The 12,699-nt window shown below is 41.3% G+C and overlaps 1 protein-coding gene across 1 annotated transcript in view; it reads right to left on the bottom strand.

Annotated features, from left to right (window-relative positions):
* Positions 1-3,046: 3,046 nt before the first annotated feature.
* The window catches only part of IQCK (IQ motif containing K), a gene marked incomplete at its 5' end in the record, with an annotated part of 28,411 nt that continues 18,758 nt past the window's right edge, over positions 3,047-12,699 (bottom strand). Inside the window, one exon of the mRNA XM_010158130.1 lies at positions 3,047-3,102. Within this exon, the coding sequence (XP_010156432.1) occupies positions 3,047-3,102 (56 nt within the window). The remainder of the gene's footprint in view (positions 3,103-12,699) is intronic.

The following is a 12,699-nucleotide window of genomic DNA, read 5'->3' as shown; positions in this document are numbered from 1 at the left end:
ACAAAAGAGCCTTTGACTGCTTTTTCCCCTGCAGAAATGCAGAGCAACCCCAGCTCTCACTGCCTGCAGAGAAGTGCAGAGGCACAGTGTTTCTGAAAATCAGACTGTTCTGAACAGAGCCTGGATTTGTGTAAATGGCCACAGCTCTGCAGAAGTCAGTGAAGCTACTCCAGCTTATACTAAATTGAAGATTTTTGCCTTAGTTTTAACACTTGCCTACATGGGGTTGTAACCCCATTTATTTCATCCAGTTTTGTCAGAAAAGCTTGCATGAGAGTATTCAGGAACACAAGATAAACACGGACTCAATTTTTTTTTCTTTTTTTGGCTAAATATGCACAATTCCATCTGTTTTAACAGAATTGTGCTCGCTCACACTAGGACTGAATTTTGTCTTGGCATGCTGGGTCCTTACATAACCTCTCTTTGACTTACAACACTGAACATAGGAACACTCTTAGCATTACAGTTTCACACATCAGTACCACCAAGTTGAGTCCATGAGCTTTGTGTTCTGTGATGTTGGTGAGGAAACGAAGATCAAGACGTTGAATGATTTTGTGTATGTTCTTCTGAGCCTTCCGATTTGCTTCCCACTGCAACTATACAAAATACAAGGGTCAATGCTTAACTTCCAGAAACATCCACAGAAACAACATGGTAAACATCCATACTTCCACAGCCAAGCACCCTCCTCTTCAATTAATAAATAAAGAAATAGATGGAAATCCCTCATCCCATCCAAAACACGTACTTTTTCCATGCATGGCATTTTTTTGGTTTAACACAGCTTCAGCACTCAGATACTTGTACGCGGCTCTCTGTGCCATCTGTGGGAGTTGTGCATGTGTAGCGGAGGGCAGAGCTAGTCAGAAGTTATTGGATTGTTCAAAAAAAAAAAATGAAAGCAGCTCTTTGAGGATTTTGCTTTGAAGAATTTTCAATTAAAAGCCAGTGATGAAGTCATACGGTTCACCTAGTACATAAATATATTCTTGTCATTTAGGACAACAAGCAAGGTCAATAAAGAATAGTTTTTCTATGTCTCAGTGGAAAGAAGAATGTTAGCCATGTGATTGCAAAGGGCCTGCCAAATGGGAAAAATTAGTCAAACAAAGAGCACAGGGTTGCCTGCTGGAGTAAACAATTCTAAATGAACAAAAGCTCTACATAAAAGTAAAATGTGCCACCCCCTAGTGAAAGCTGTTTTCAAAGCTCTGTATTCTTTCACAGTGCTGTAAGACAGATTAACCTAATGTTGTTCTTCTGCTGATATAACGGTCTGGTTCCTCAGTGTACTTCTGTGATTTCAGCTGTCATACTCTGTTCTGATTATTTCAGTATTTTACAAACCGCCTTTTAACTCAAAAAGCGAAAAATCTGTTTTTCTACTCCCTACACTTCAGCAGATGCATCTGTACTGTACACATTCCACATCACGCAAGCTTGCGGGGACATTTATATAGAAAAGTTATGCTAGAGGCAAAGAAGGACAAATAAGCCCAAAAAATCCCCTTTTGTACACAGAGTTTCGGGAGAGCTGACTTACCCTTCCGAGGCATGCGACTGAAAACCAGCAAACCAAATCCCCTTGGTACGTACCCAGAACAGCGGGCTGCAGCCGGCCCGGGTGCTGACTTTGGGTGCTCAGCGCGCACCGTCTCAGCTCACAGAGAACGTACAGGAGGAGCGACGCGTGACGAGGAGGAACACAGACAAGACCTAGACACCCAAAATAGGATCTGCCGCGGCAGGGCATGCCCTGTGGGCAGCAATGCCCCGGGCAGCGTGTGCCCAGTGCCGTGCTGCCACAGGGCCCTTCGGGATTTCAGGCCTTGGGTTTGTACAGCTGCTAAGGAGAAAACCAGCGCGGATTAAACATCCCGCGTAACTAGGGATACTAGTTACCATACACAAAATACTGACTGTTGTGTTGAATTTTATCTAATATTCCTTGAGGCTGGTCTTTGCAAATATTCCATGAAAGTTGCAAGAGGTTCAGTTCCCCAGGGCTCACACACTAAAACAAGCAGGGGTTTCAGGTAGCTGCTAGCAGTGCTTTGAGTCAGGAGCATCCACGTCTTCTCATAACCTGTGCTACTAAGCATAACAATCTCACATCACACTGGCCAGGAAGCACAGGTTGTCAGCATGAGTCTGGATTTCAGGCAGTTATTTAAATCGTTTGCGACATACACTTGCTTCCTGTGCAGACAGAAAAGCAAGATGTCCTCAGGATTCAGATAGGATGGAAAGTCGGGGAAAGCAGCTGCCTGCCTAAGTCTTTTCACTAGAAATTTCCATTGGAAAAATGTGATTTTCAGGCTGTGACACCCCAAATTGAACTAATGTCCTTAAAATATTGCGAAATACCTAAGGAAGATGTTTGGTTCCTACATTAGCATAGGTGCCATGAAGTTCAGAACAATTTATACTAGCTGACAGTCCAGCCCATTCCCTTCAGACAGCACGTACCTAGAAGCAATGAACAGTGTGAATGTCAATATGAACAACTAGCTACAAACCATGCCATTCATCTGCTGATGCTTAACCACTTCACTCTTCGGAGGCCTGTCATTCATTCAGTATGGCAAGAGAAAGACCCATTTCTATTCTCAGTTGCATTTTTTTAAAATAACAGATGTTGAACTTTAACAGCACAATTGCCATTTTATAGCGACTCCCCAGTCCCCGTGTGCAGTTAAGCTGGCAGTTTCCTCCCGCTGCAGACCTGTGGTTCTGCTGCAGGGGAGACCATCTCTGCTTCTTTACCGGGATTTCCTGAATGCCGGGGAGAGGCGCCCGGACACACAGACCAACCTGCCCGAGGATGCCAGTCACGCAGTGGCGATCGCAGCTGTGCACCGCTGCCGGTCTCAGGGCACTGCCAAGAAAACCATTCTCACAGCAGGCTGGATTCGGCCCCCATGACAATCGTAAACACCTGAACTCCCAAGATGTTTGTGTGGCAGAGTGTGTGCAAATTACCTACAGAGAATGCAAAATCACTCATTCAAGGAGGTGCAACACAGGACCTAAACAGAAGTCACACGGCCACGGTCATTGGTGGCACGATGACAGGATTCCATACAGTTTTACGTCCTAAGACAGAACAAGCGAGGCCCTTAAGTGCTGTGGCAGTGTTAAGATAAAAACCCCAGGCCTCACGAATCATTTATTTCCAGTATCACAGTTTGCATCTGTGTAGGTCTTACGGTTTCTGCTGTCAGGACAGTAGGATTTGGTAGCACTGCGTTTCAGTCTTACTTCTCTTGGTTTTTACTGCAGAGTGAAACCTGGTTAAACCATGCTTTAGGCCCTGCACGTTCTAAAGCACGAGACACTATAGCCATCGCTACAATCATAAGCACTGGGGGAGACTGAGATTAATTTCCTTGGAAGTGAGGTGGGGGTTGCTCTGAGGAGGTCAGCACAACTGCAAACCGTTATTTTTGCCTTGCTGCTCCGTTACTTCGTCTGCCACGTTCCTCGGCAGAGCAGCTCGTCTGAGGCAGTTCATCGTGGACGTGTTGCGACGCTGAGGCAGAGGGGATGGCTAAAGGCTGCGCTGGCTTTCCGTGTATTTGCATTTACTGTTTTGGCAGGTCCTGGGAGTGGAATACTCAAAAATCTGCAAAACTCCTATCTTTGCAGACATCTGAGATTGGCCTTTGTCCTGTTCGTATATGCATTAAGTTCAAACATTGATTTTGGATAACAGAGGCAATTTGCCCTCACCTCAATGTACTAAGATGAAACCAGGACTGACGTTCTGGTTTGAGACTTGGTTGTTTCAGCGTAACAGGGAACCAACGATGACCTACTTTATACACTACAGTGTAATACCAGTGGTCTGTGACAGTAGCTTATGAAAGGTTTATACACCCACACTGTTTTGTTTAAATCATAAGAACTATGAGTATTACATTTAGTAATTTAAACAGTTGAAAACAGTAATGAAAAATACCATAGACCCAGACTATAAGATGAAAATCCATTAAAGAAAATCTATTGGAATAACTTATTAGCAGGGGCTTAGAGTAAAATATATATAGAGAAAGGAGTTTCAGCCTAGCCTCCCAATGAAATGCCAAAGAAGCCTGAACATGAAATTGGAGCCACCAGCAATCTGTCTGAAATAAGACCTGACTTTTTAAAGAGACAGTTCCTTATAAAGTGTGTGTAATTTTAGTCTCTTACTGTTGGAAGTCAACATGTAGGCAATTATTAGTGAAACCTTTCACTTCAGGAAATCTTCAGGCACTAGTGAGAGGAAAATGAGAAAAGATATGTTAAACAAAAAAACCCCCACGGAAATTATGACCATAGACGTGCCTGCTACTCATTAGTCTGAAATGGAACTGCCAGAGGATCCCTCATCTGCAGAGGCTTCTGCAAAATGGATATACAGAAGTGACAGGAAAAACCCAATTCTCCATCAGCAACAGAGTTTCTAAAATGCTTAATCTTGCCTCCATGACTTCAGAGAACAAACAATTTCAGGACCTTTTTAAATTAATTTTGGACTAGATTAGTGAAGCAAGAGCTGCCCTACAGGAGACTCCCAACCACCATCAACGAGTAGTGGAGATGGGCGAAAAAAGGGCTAAAAGATCTCGAGCAGAATTTGTGTAATGCACCATGCTTTCCTAATATTTTGACAGAAAGATTAAGAATTCATTTGGATACATCTGGACGGCATTTTTACAATTCAAGGTGTAGAAAGAGAAAAGAAAAATTGGCAGACGCACATTAGACTGGATGAAGAACTGACACAAACACCTGAGTTTTGGAGAGAACGAGCTACACAGAATTAGATACAGTGGAGGCTGTATTGCTCCTGGTTATACAGGTGTCCTCCCAGGCCTTCAGTGCCCGCAGGCTGATGAAGAGACAGCCACAGGAACACGGCACTGCATGATGAAGAGACTGGACTGAGAGAAAAATCCGGAATGAAGGCAACCGGCGCATCTTCAGTCCATTTGATTAATGCGTTTTTCCCCCATGTAAATAGTCGAGATAGAAAGTGGTGAAAATAGAAAGAACTGAATAGAAATGGAGAGAAATCATTCCAGAGAGGTAGGTCACCAGCAAAAAGCATTTTGGGATTTACAGGCAGAAGCCAACATGGGCAGAAAACCGGAATGTCAGATTTGCTGGGCAGCTTCACGAAAACTGTATTTACACTCCTTAGCCTCTCTTTTCAGAAATGTTTCCTACTTGCAAAATGTGATAGGTTCTGTAAAGTCACCAAATTCAAACTCTTGCACAGACTGGAACAAATGATCAGGTAAAAAAACCCCACCAAAGCCCAGCACAGTCCCATCAAAAAAGACATTGCAGTGACTAATAGCATCGTCTGGGTTTAAAGGGAAGTCTGGGACAAGTGGCTCGAATGTTCCCCAATCTGGCACCCACTTCTTCGCAAATCTCCAAAGCAGATTTTAAGATTCCACTAACAATCCATGGTCTTTCTTTCCCTGCCCTCCACACCCCCAATTTTCTTTATACGAAAAGAATCTCAAACGTAGTTTTGCTGCAGGACTATTTGCAGGTTTTACTTTTTAACTGACAACAGCCTTTCCCCAGGCTTTAACACATCAGATAGTTATAAATAGAAAGTTTGGGTTTGCGTATCTAAATGAGTAACAAACAAACACCAACAGAATTTTCAATAATGCTCCCATTTTTTCACTATTACCTTGAAAAAGGTTAAAAGAAGAAAAAGGAAAGAAAAAGACTGCAAAACCAACGGAGAATGTCTCCTCTCCTTTAAAAAAGAAAAACAAGCAAAAAAGAAAATTATGTTTATACAATCACAGAAAAATCACCAAACCGGAACTGTCTTTTTTCCATTACAAACCATTATTAACTGCAGAGTGACGGGTCAGTCTACAGCTCTGGCGCTGGAGGCCTGGTTCAGACCTGGGCTCGCAGGCAGACTGCTGTGCCTGTGCAAGCGCCGTTCAGAAGATCACGTATTTTGTAGCTTATCTAAATGATCATCTTTCCTTATTTCCCCCCCCCCCCAACATTCCCAACGTAGCTTCAGAAATTAAATGTTGCTGCAATCTTTATAACTTTTCAAAGACCTCCGAGTCTGGGGTGTGGACCAAGAAAGTGGAATCTGCATCATGAGTCTTATGACTTTTATCACTACATTCCCAGCTGTTACTGCCAAGATTAAACTTCCAGAAACATCTCAAGCATCTTGAATCGGGCTTGATGAAAACCACCACATACTCAGCTATCGGCACTGCTTTCTTCTTGGATTTTCTTTTTTTTTTTTTTCACTTTAAAAAACCACAAATTTTAAGGTCTTTGGTGTAACTGAAACCTTTGTGCTTTAAATCAAAAGCAATCACATGTATTTTAACCATTTAAAACCATTTTGCCTGCAGAACTTTTCAGAAAGAAACCACCGAGTACCTGTAGAAACAGTAATGTTTGGGGGTAAAAAAAAAAATATGGAGCCAAATTCTTTAATTCTTTTAATTGTAGTGCCCTACTGACAGCAAGTGGGCTACCACTTTTAACTTTTTTATACGGCTCAGGTTGAAACAAAATCATTTGAGGAAATACCTTCAACATGTCAGATCTTAACATTTATGTGTGTATGTTCTATAATATAACAGATACATGAAAAGTGTAAAACCATAGAATATGGGGAGCTCACCACTTAGAAGACCTCCATAATGAGATGACTTCAAGAATTACAGCTACAGTAAAAGGAGGGCAGATGAAACTAGAAGCAAATAATTTTGTTTAAAACCTTCCAAAAACACAACTACATTTCAACCACCCTTGGTGAAAGTGGGGGAAAAAAAAGAAAAACTCTCACATAAAACTGATTAATTCCTTACAGTTTACTGAGCTGAATTTTCCTAAAAAAACCACAAAGGTGCAGTCTGTAAGAAATCCATTAGCTATTCAGATGATATCTTTTCCTAATCTAGCATTACTACCTACAGTACATTGTAAATATTTTTTTAAGCCTAGTGTAAAACATCCCATTTGTATATATATATCTATCTCCCATTTTCAGTGTTTTCCTTGGGAAACGACTCACCCTGCAAACATGCATACTCCTGTAACCTCATTTATGGCCCCATTAATAAGGATCCATTAGAGCGCATGCCTATACTCATGTTTGTTTGTTTATGGAATGAATTTCAGGAACTTTCACAGCATAGCCCTTTTTTTCCTGAGTACTCAATTTAACACGTTTCTCCGGTTCATGCTGCTTTGATGTGACACGATGATTTACTTTGATATGATAACATACAGCCATCCTTCAACTGTATGCAGACAGTTCCCTGTTGCACTTAACTTGCCAAGGACACTCCCGGTTCATGCTGCTTTGATGTGACACGATGATTTACTTTGATATGATAACATACAGCCATCCTTCAACTGTATGCAGACTCGGCTTCCCCTGTTGCACTTAACTTGCCGAGGACACTCAGCTGTCAAATCCTTCCTCCTAATTCAGGCGGAGACACATTAGAGCTGCACAAGGAGGGACTGACTGCACTTCCTTGCTCCTTGACAGCAGGCATCTCTGTCTGCTCTAGCGCTCCTAAAACGTGCAGCCTGTCCTCCCCTTTATCTGCAGCCTCATTCAGATTTTCAGGGATTTGCCAGTGACAGGACACCTTTTGAGTTCCTCAGCATGTTGCTGGTTGCATCTTCCTAAGGGAAAAGATTTCTTTCTGTGAAAGAAGTATTTTTAAAATCTCTCCGTATAGGTGAGTAATAACTTCTATTGCCGAAGGAGAAATACAGCTTCAAACTTGAATGGCATTTCAGAGGAATATTATCTCCTGTATCTGGAAATCAACCCCCCACCTGCTGTGAAGATTACTTTCTGTCTCGGTTTGGTCTAACTGCATTTTCCACACACTGCACTGACAGTTACGGAAGTACCTTGCAAAGCCAAGGCTGTGGTTGATCTGTAAGAAATGCTAGCTAGTAGGGTCACAGCTGGTTTGGCCGTAAGACTAGGAATATTTATTTCCTTTATTATTTTCCCTAAGAACAATGCTTTTTAAAATTAAAATTTTCCGCAGGTAAGAAGAAGAAAAGAAGATCGCTAGGCAATAAAAAAGTACTGGACAGTGTATACAGAACCAATTGTGCTTCCAAGAGCACACCAGCAGAGAAACAACCATTGCTACAGAGAGCAGAGTGTTTTGATCACATAAGGAATGAATGAAGATTTAGGTATTTTCATTAAAAAGGTCAAATACTTTCAAATTCCTTTCATAGGACAGATACTTTTCCATTTCCAGTGATGTCTCATCCGTACTGCATCTGCATAACCCAGTGCTCAGAATCATGACTGGATGGGGTTTGTCCATTGCATGGAGGCACAAAGCAGAGTAACCAGGCCGTTAACCATAAAGCAAAGACCCATTTCTTCTTGGAAACATTAAAGCAAAAATACGATGTGGGAAACCAGCTAGAAAAGAAGATGCAGCAAATTCCGTCCAGTTTCCAATCGATGTTTTAGGTTGCAGATACTGACAAAATTGATATGGACAGCCCTAGATAGATGGACGCTGGCAAAAGTAGTTCTCCTAAACAGACCTCATGGTAGAATATCAGCCTCATGGAAACAAAAGCAGGTCTTGCTACGTGTGTGCCGCTGCGTCACATCCTGCCCAACACGATCTCCAATAACCTGCAGGTTGGTAAATCGCCTGTTTAAATACATTTACATTAAAGTCATTTCAGCAAATCTGAGCAATAAAATCAGAAACTACATCATCTTCAAAAATAAAATCCACTCATCCTCTGGAGGCTGGTTTTTTACTAGCCGTATTTCCTGTAGCAGGTAATATTTTTTACAAATTCTATAAAATATTCTGGAACAAATTTATCGCATCAGCTGTGCTATAGTGGGGAGAATTGGCTTTCTCCCTGCAAGTCTAAAGCTGTGAGCCACTAACCCGAGTCCTGCGTGCTACGCTTCTGCCTACGTTTTCATTCTGAAAGTAGAAACTGTTAAGAGTAAGGACTATCACACCTTAAACATAGACAGTTTTGTAGAATTTAATGTTACAGCGGTGGAGCAGTCTAGCAAACACAATGTCAACTAAGAATGCTGTAGCTTTATGATCTTAGGCAAAGGTTGAAAGAAACACACCTTTTTCTTTGCACTCCAAAAGAAACTTAGCAGGCACGTGCATTAAAAGAGGCCAAGAGTCTTGCAAGCTGCTATTAATTTGTAAAGTAATTTTCATGCAAAATTTTCATACTTTCTAACCCAGAACACTTTCCAAAACCAGTAATAAATAGTAGATGAGATGTAGTGAAAGAAGAATAAAGAATTACAAACAAATTAAAAAAGAGACACTTTAAACGTGTTTAAAGGGAAGATGAGTGGTTTAGACGAGGCTCTGTTACGCCCTGGCTGAGCAGAGCAGGCCGAGTGCCGCGCAGGGCTCGCTTTCACGCGACAGCAGGCACAAGGCAGGGCAGCCGAGCTGAAAGCGAGCAGCTACCGACAGGCACTCCTCCTTCTGCTACTCCTCTTGCACCGTTTCCCTCACATGGGGCGTCAGGACAGGTTGCTACCGGCAGGCAGCTTACCCGGCTGATCCAGTGGAAAACTAACCCGGGCGGGCAGCGGAACAGAACCAAGCAGCGGTCCCTCGGCAGCTCGGCCAGCTGAACCGACTTCCCGTGAAGCCAGGATTGCTAGAGCCAGGGAAAGGGAAGGACAGCAGAAACCTTGGTTGTGGAAGGGCAGAACTGCCTTTTTAGAGGGGATGGTGTTGGATCACCTTAGCTGCCCCACAAAAATCACACCTCTGGTCCCTACTTTAAAAACTCCCCAAAAGAGTTTCATTCTGCTTATCTTGTAATGAAAACTAAAACTGCACTATTTGTCTCAGTAATAACAAATGAGTTTGAACACACTTTGTGAAACCAGAAAAATAGACTAAGAATGCCTTTGGATTTGTTAATTACAAATCAGCTCAGGTTTCTAACTTCCTCTTAATATCCTTTTTAAACATCATGCTGGTCAAGATGACACAAACATACTTTCATGAAACTATACATCTTTGCCCAAAATGCACCCATGAAATGAGGCAGACACGGCACCGTGCTGGGAGCCACGACAAAGCCGAACCTGACTGCGAGCTGACATAACTGAGTCTCTGGCTGCTATTTTCGTGGAAGGTATGCTGATCTTTCTAGTAGTGTCAACAGAATCACATTACTGCTCGAGTCAGCATGTTCTAAGCACTATTTGGCAGCTCACCACTCATCCCCTACAGTTAGATTCAACACAGTTTACAGCATCTAATAAACAGGGTGAGGGTCGCATACAAATTTAATAGATGCTTCATTGTTATTCTTAATGTACCTCATTTGGTAATAAATTGCTGTATCTATTTAAAAATGTTTTTCTTTTACTCATGAATCTTAATGCTTTCTTTGTAACAGCTGAGTTTTTAGTAACAATAAATGCTTTGTCCTGCTTGTGAAGAGCTCAGTGGTTTAAAGGGGATTAATTGAATTAACTGAATTAATTAATTCGCAGAAAGACGAGGTTAAGAAGTAGTTGCTTATGCTATTCCTTACTGTATGAGTGCTCCCAATCCACAGCGCAAAGTCAGCTGGGTTAGACTGAATCACTGGTAAAAGCAGTTTAAACTAACCTTGCTGACTTTACAGTGAAATAGGGTTTAAGGACATTAATAAACAGGAGAATAATAATAGCAGAAATACGAGCAGCTGGAGCAGTGACAAAAGCAATGATGGCATCACAGCTGAGGTCAATAATGAAAACCCCTGGCCAGTAACTTCTCAAACCAGTAGAGCTGTTTCCAAAGAGCCATCTGTCTGGGCCCCAAGGCTATTTTATGATGGATACTCCTAAATTAACTCAGCAGAGCTCAGTTAAGGAATTGCAGAGACAGTGTGATAACACTGAAAGCTGATGTGATATAAGCAATGCAAATACTCATTCAAGAAAAAAATTGAAAAGGGGCACTTTTACAACTTACTTGGAAGTGGTGAAACAGCTGTGTGTCCTAGAGTCCTAAATAATGGATATGATGACAGGAAATCTCTACTAGAGTGATTAAAGGGAAATCTGTTTTTCCTTTTGAAACAATTGGCAAAGGCAGCAAAGGAAATGTTACCCCTACACTACCCTCCAAAACAACATAAATATGGTTTATGGAAAGATTACATTTTTTCAGAGACAGGAGTTTTTGGAACCAATTCAACTGCCAAATCACACAGTTCCCTCCACCCTTACCCCTTCTTTCCTTAGCTGCAACACTTTGATAATGGTTTAATCTTGTCCTCTTGTTACTCTTCCTGGTATCATGGACAATGGAACACGCGAAGCAACATGCCTTGATGAGATGATGTAAATGCTAACAAATTGAAAACAGAGTCCCAAACCCAAACATTAAACTGCAATCATTTCGCACGAATTAGCAAGCCTGCTAGGTCAGCTTCTATCATCACCCTGGGGAATGCAGTTTTTCAACAGTTAACACTGACATTTAATTAAACATGTAGTACAAAGAGAAGAATGTGGCTTTTATTTCTTAAATTCATAATGAGATTAATTTTATCACAGCAGATTTGAATCCATTGTTTTCAGATTTTCAAAACCAGATATATTTATGTCTTCTTAAAAAAATATAAAATTAAATAAACTTTTAATAAACCATTGTAAATAGGCTATGAAATCCCACAAAGACTTGAAGAAAACCTTGGGGGCTCTGCCCAAGTTTTCTTTACATATCAGTCAGGCCTGCTGGAAGATAACATGTCTCATGGATTTTATTTTTGATCATTTTTTGCAAACTGTTACCGGTTACTACTTTGTTTTCTAGCTCTAAGCTACTACAGCCAAGAATGCTGGAGTAGCTTCACTTACTGCATACGAACACTCCGGATATATACAAACACATAAATGCAGTTGCTCCCTGTTGTGATGTATGATTTTGCTCCTCAGAATGAATTCTTTTCAGCTATAAAATATCCCTAAGGCAATTTCATGGGTTCATAAATAAAACCTGACCTTTTGTGAATTAAGACTTCAATATAAATATGAATAAACGTTTGGAAAAATCTATGCAGCCCCTGAAACAAACCGCTATCACAAAAAAAAGATTGTGACAGTCTTCCAGCTCATTTGTGCTAGAACGTGCACTGCCCTGAAGAAAATTCTTTTTTTCTGAACATTTCATAATTACGTGAAGCAGTGTTCCAAAGGTCCTGCACACAGCACAGCTCTAACACCTTGCAATACATAATACTGCATTAACAAGGCAACTAAGGAGGCCATGATACATAAAGGAAGGTTTTGACAACAATGCCTTTCAAAAAATTATTCTTTTGTGACAGCTTTGATATCAGCAGATACCTAACTGTATGATTTAAAAAATGCTACCCGGAGAATTCTGCACGGTGAATTCACACTTAAGCCTTCCCAGCTGAAATACCACCTGCAGCAACAGCTCTCATTGCGGTCCTGCTGTTGGCGTAGAGACGCAGATCTGCTTTTGAGGCTGTCATCCATTACTGACTTTCTTAATGATGAGCCTGTTTCTCAATATATCTAAGTATCTACTCAAAGACATCTATTGCTATTTGTAGTGCTATCAGCACTGGTATCAATGCAGACTGCTTATGACAAGAAGTAACACTGGGAGGAACGTTTGAAGA

This window comes from Eurypyga helias, unplaced genomic scaffold, assembly GCF_000690775.1.
Source record: "Eurypyga helias isolate BGI_N326 unplaced genomic scaffold, ASM69077v1 scaffold24980, whole genome shotgun sequence".
In the NCBI taxonomy this organism is placed as follows: domain Eukaryota; kingdom Metazoa; phylum Chordata; class Aves; order Eurypygiformes; family Eurypygidae; genus Eurypyga; species Eurypyga helias.
This window is presented reverse-complemented; position numbering and strand designations above follow the sequence as displayed.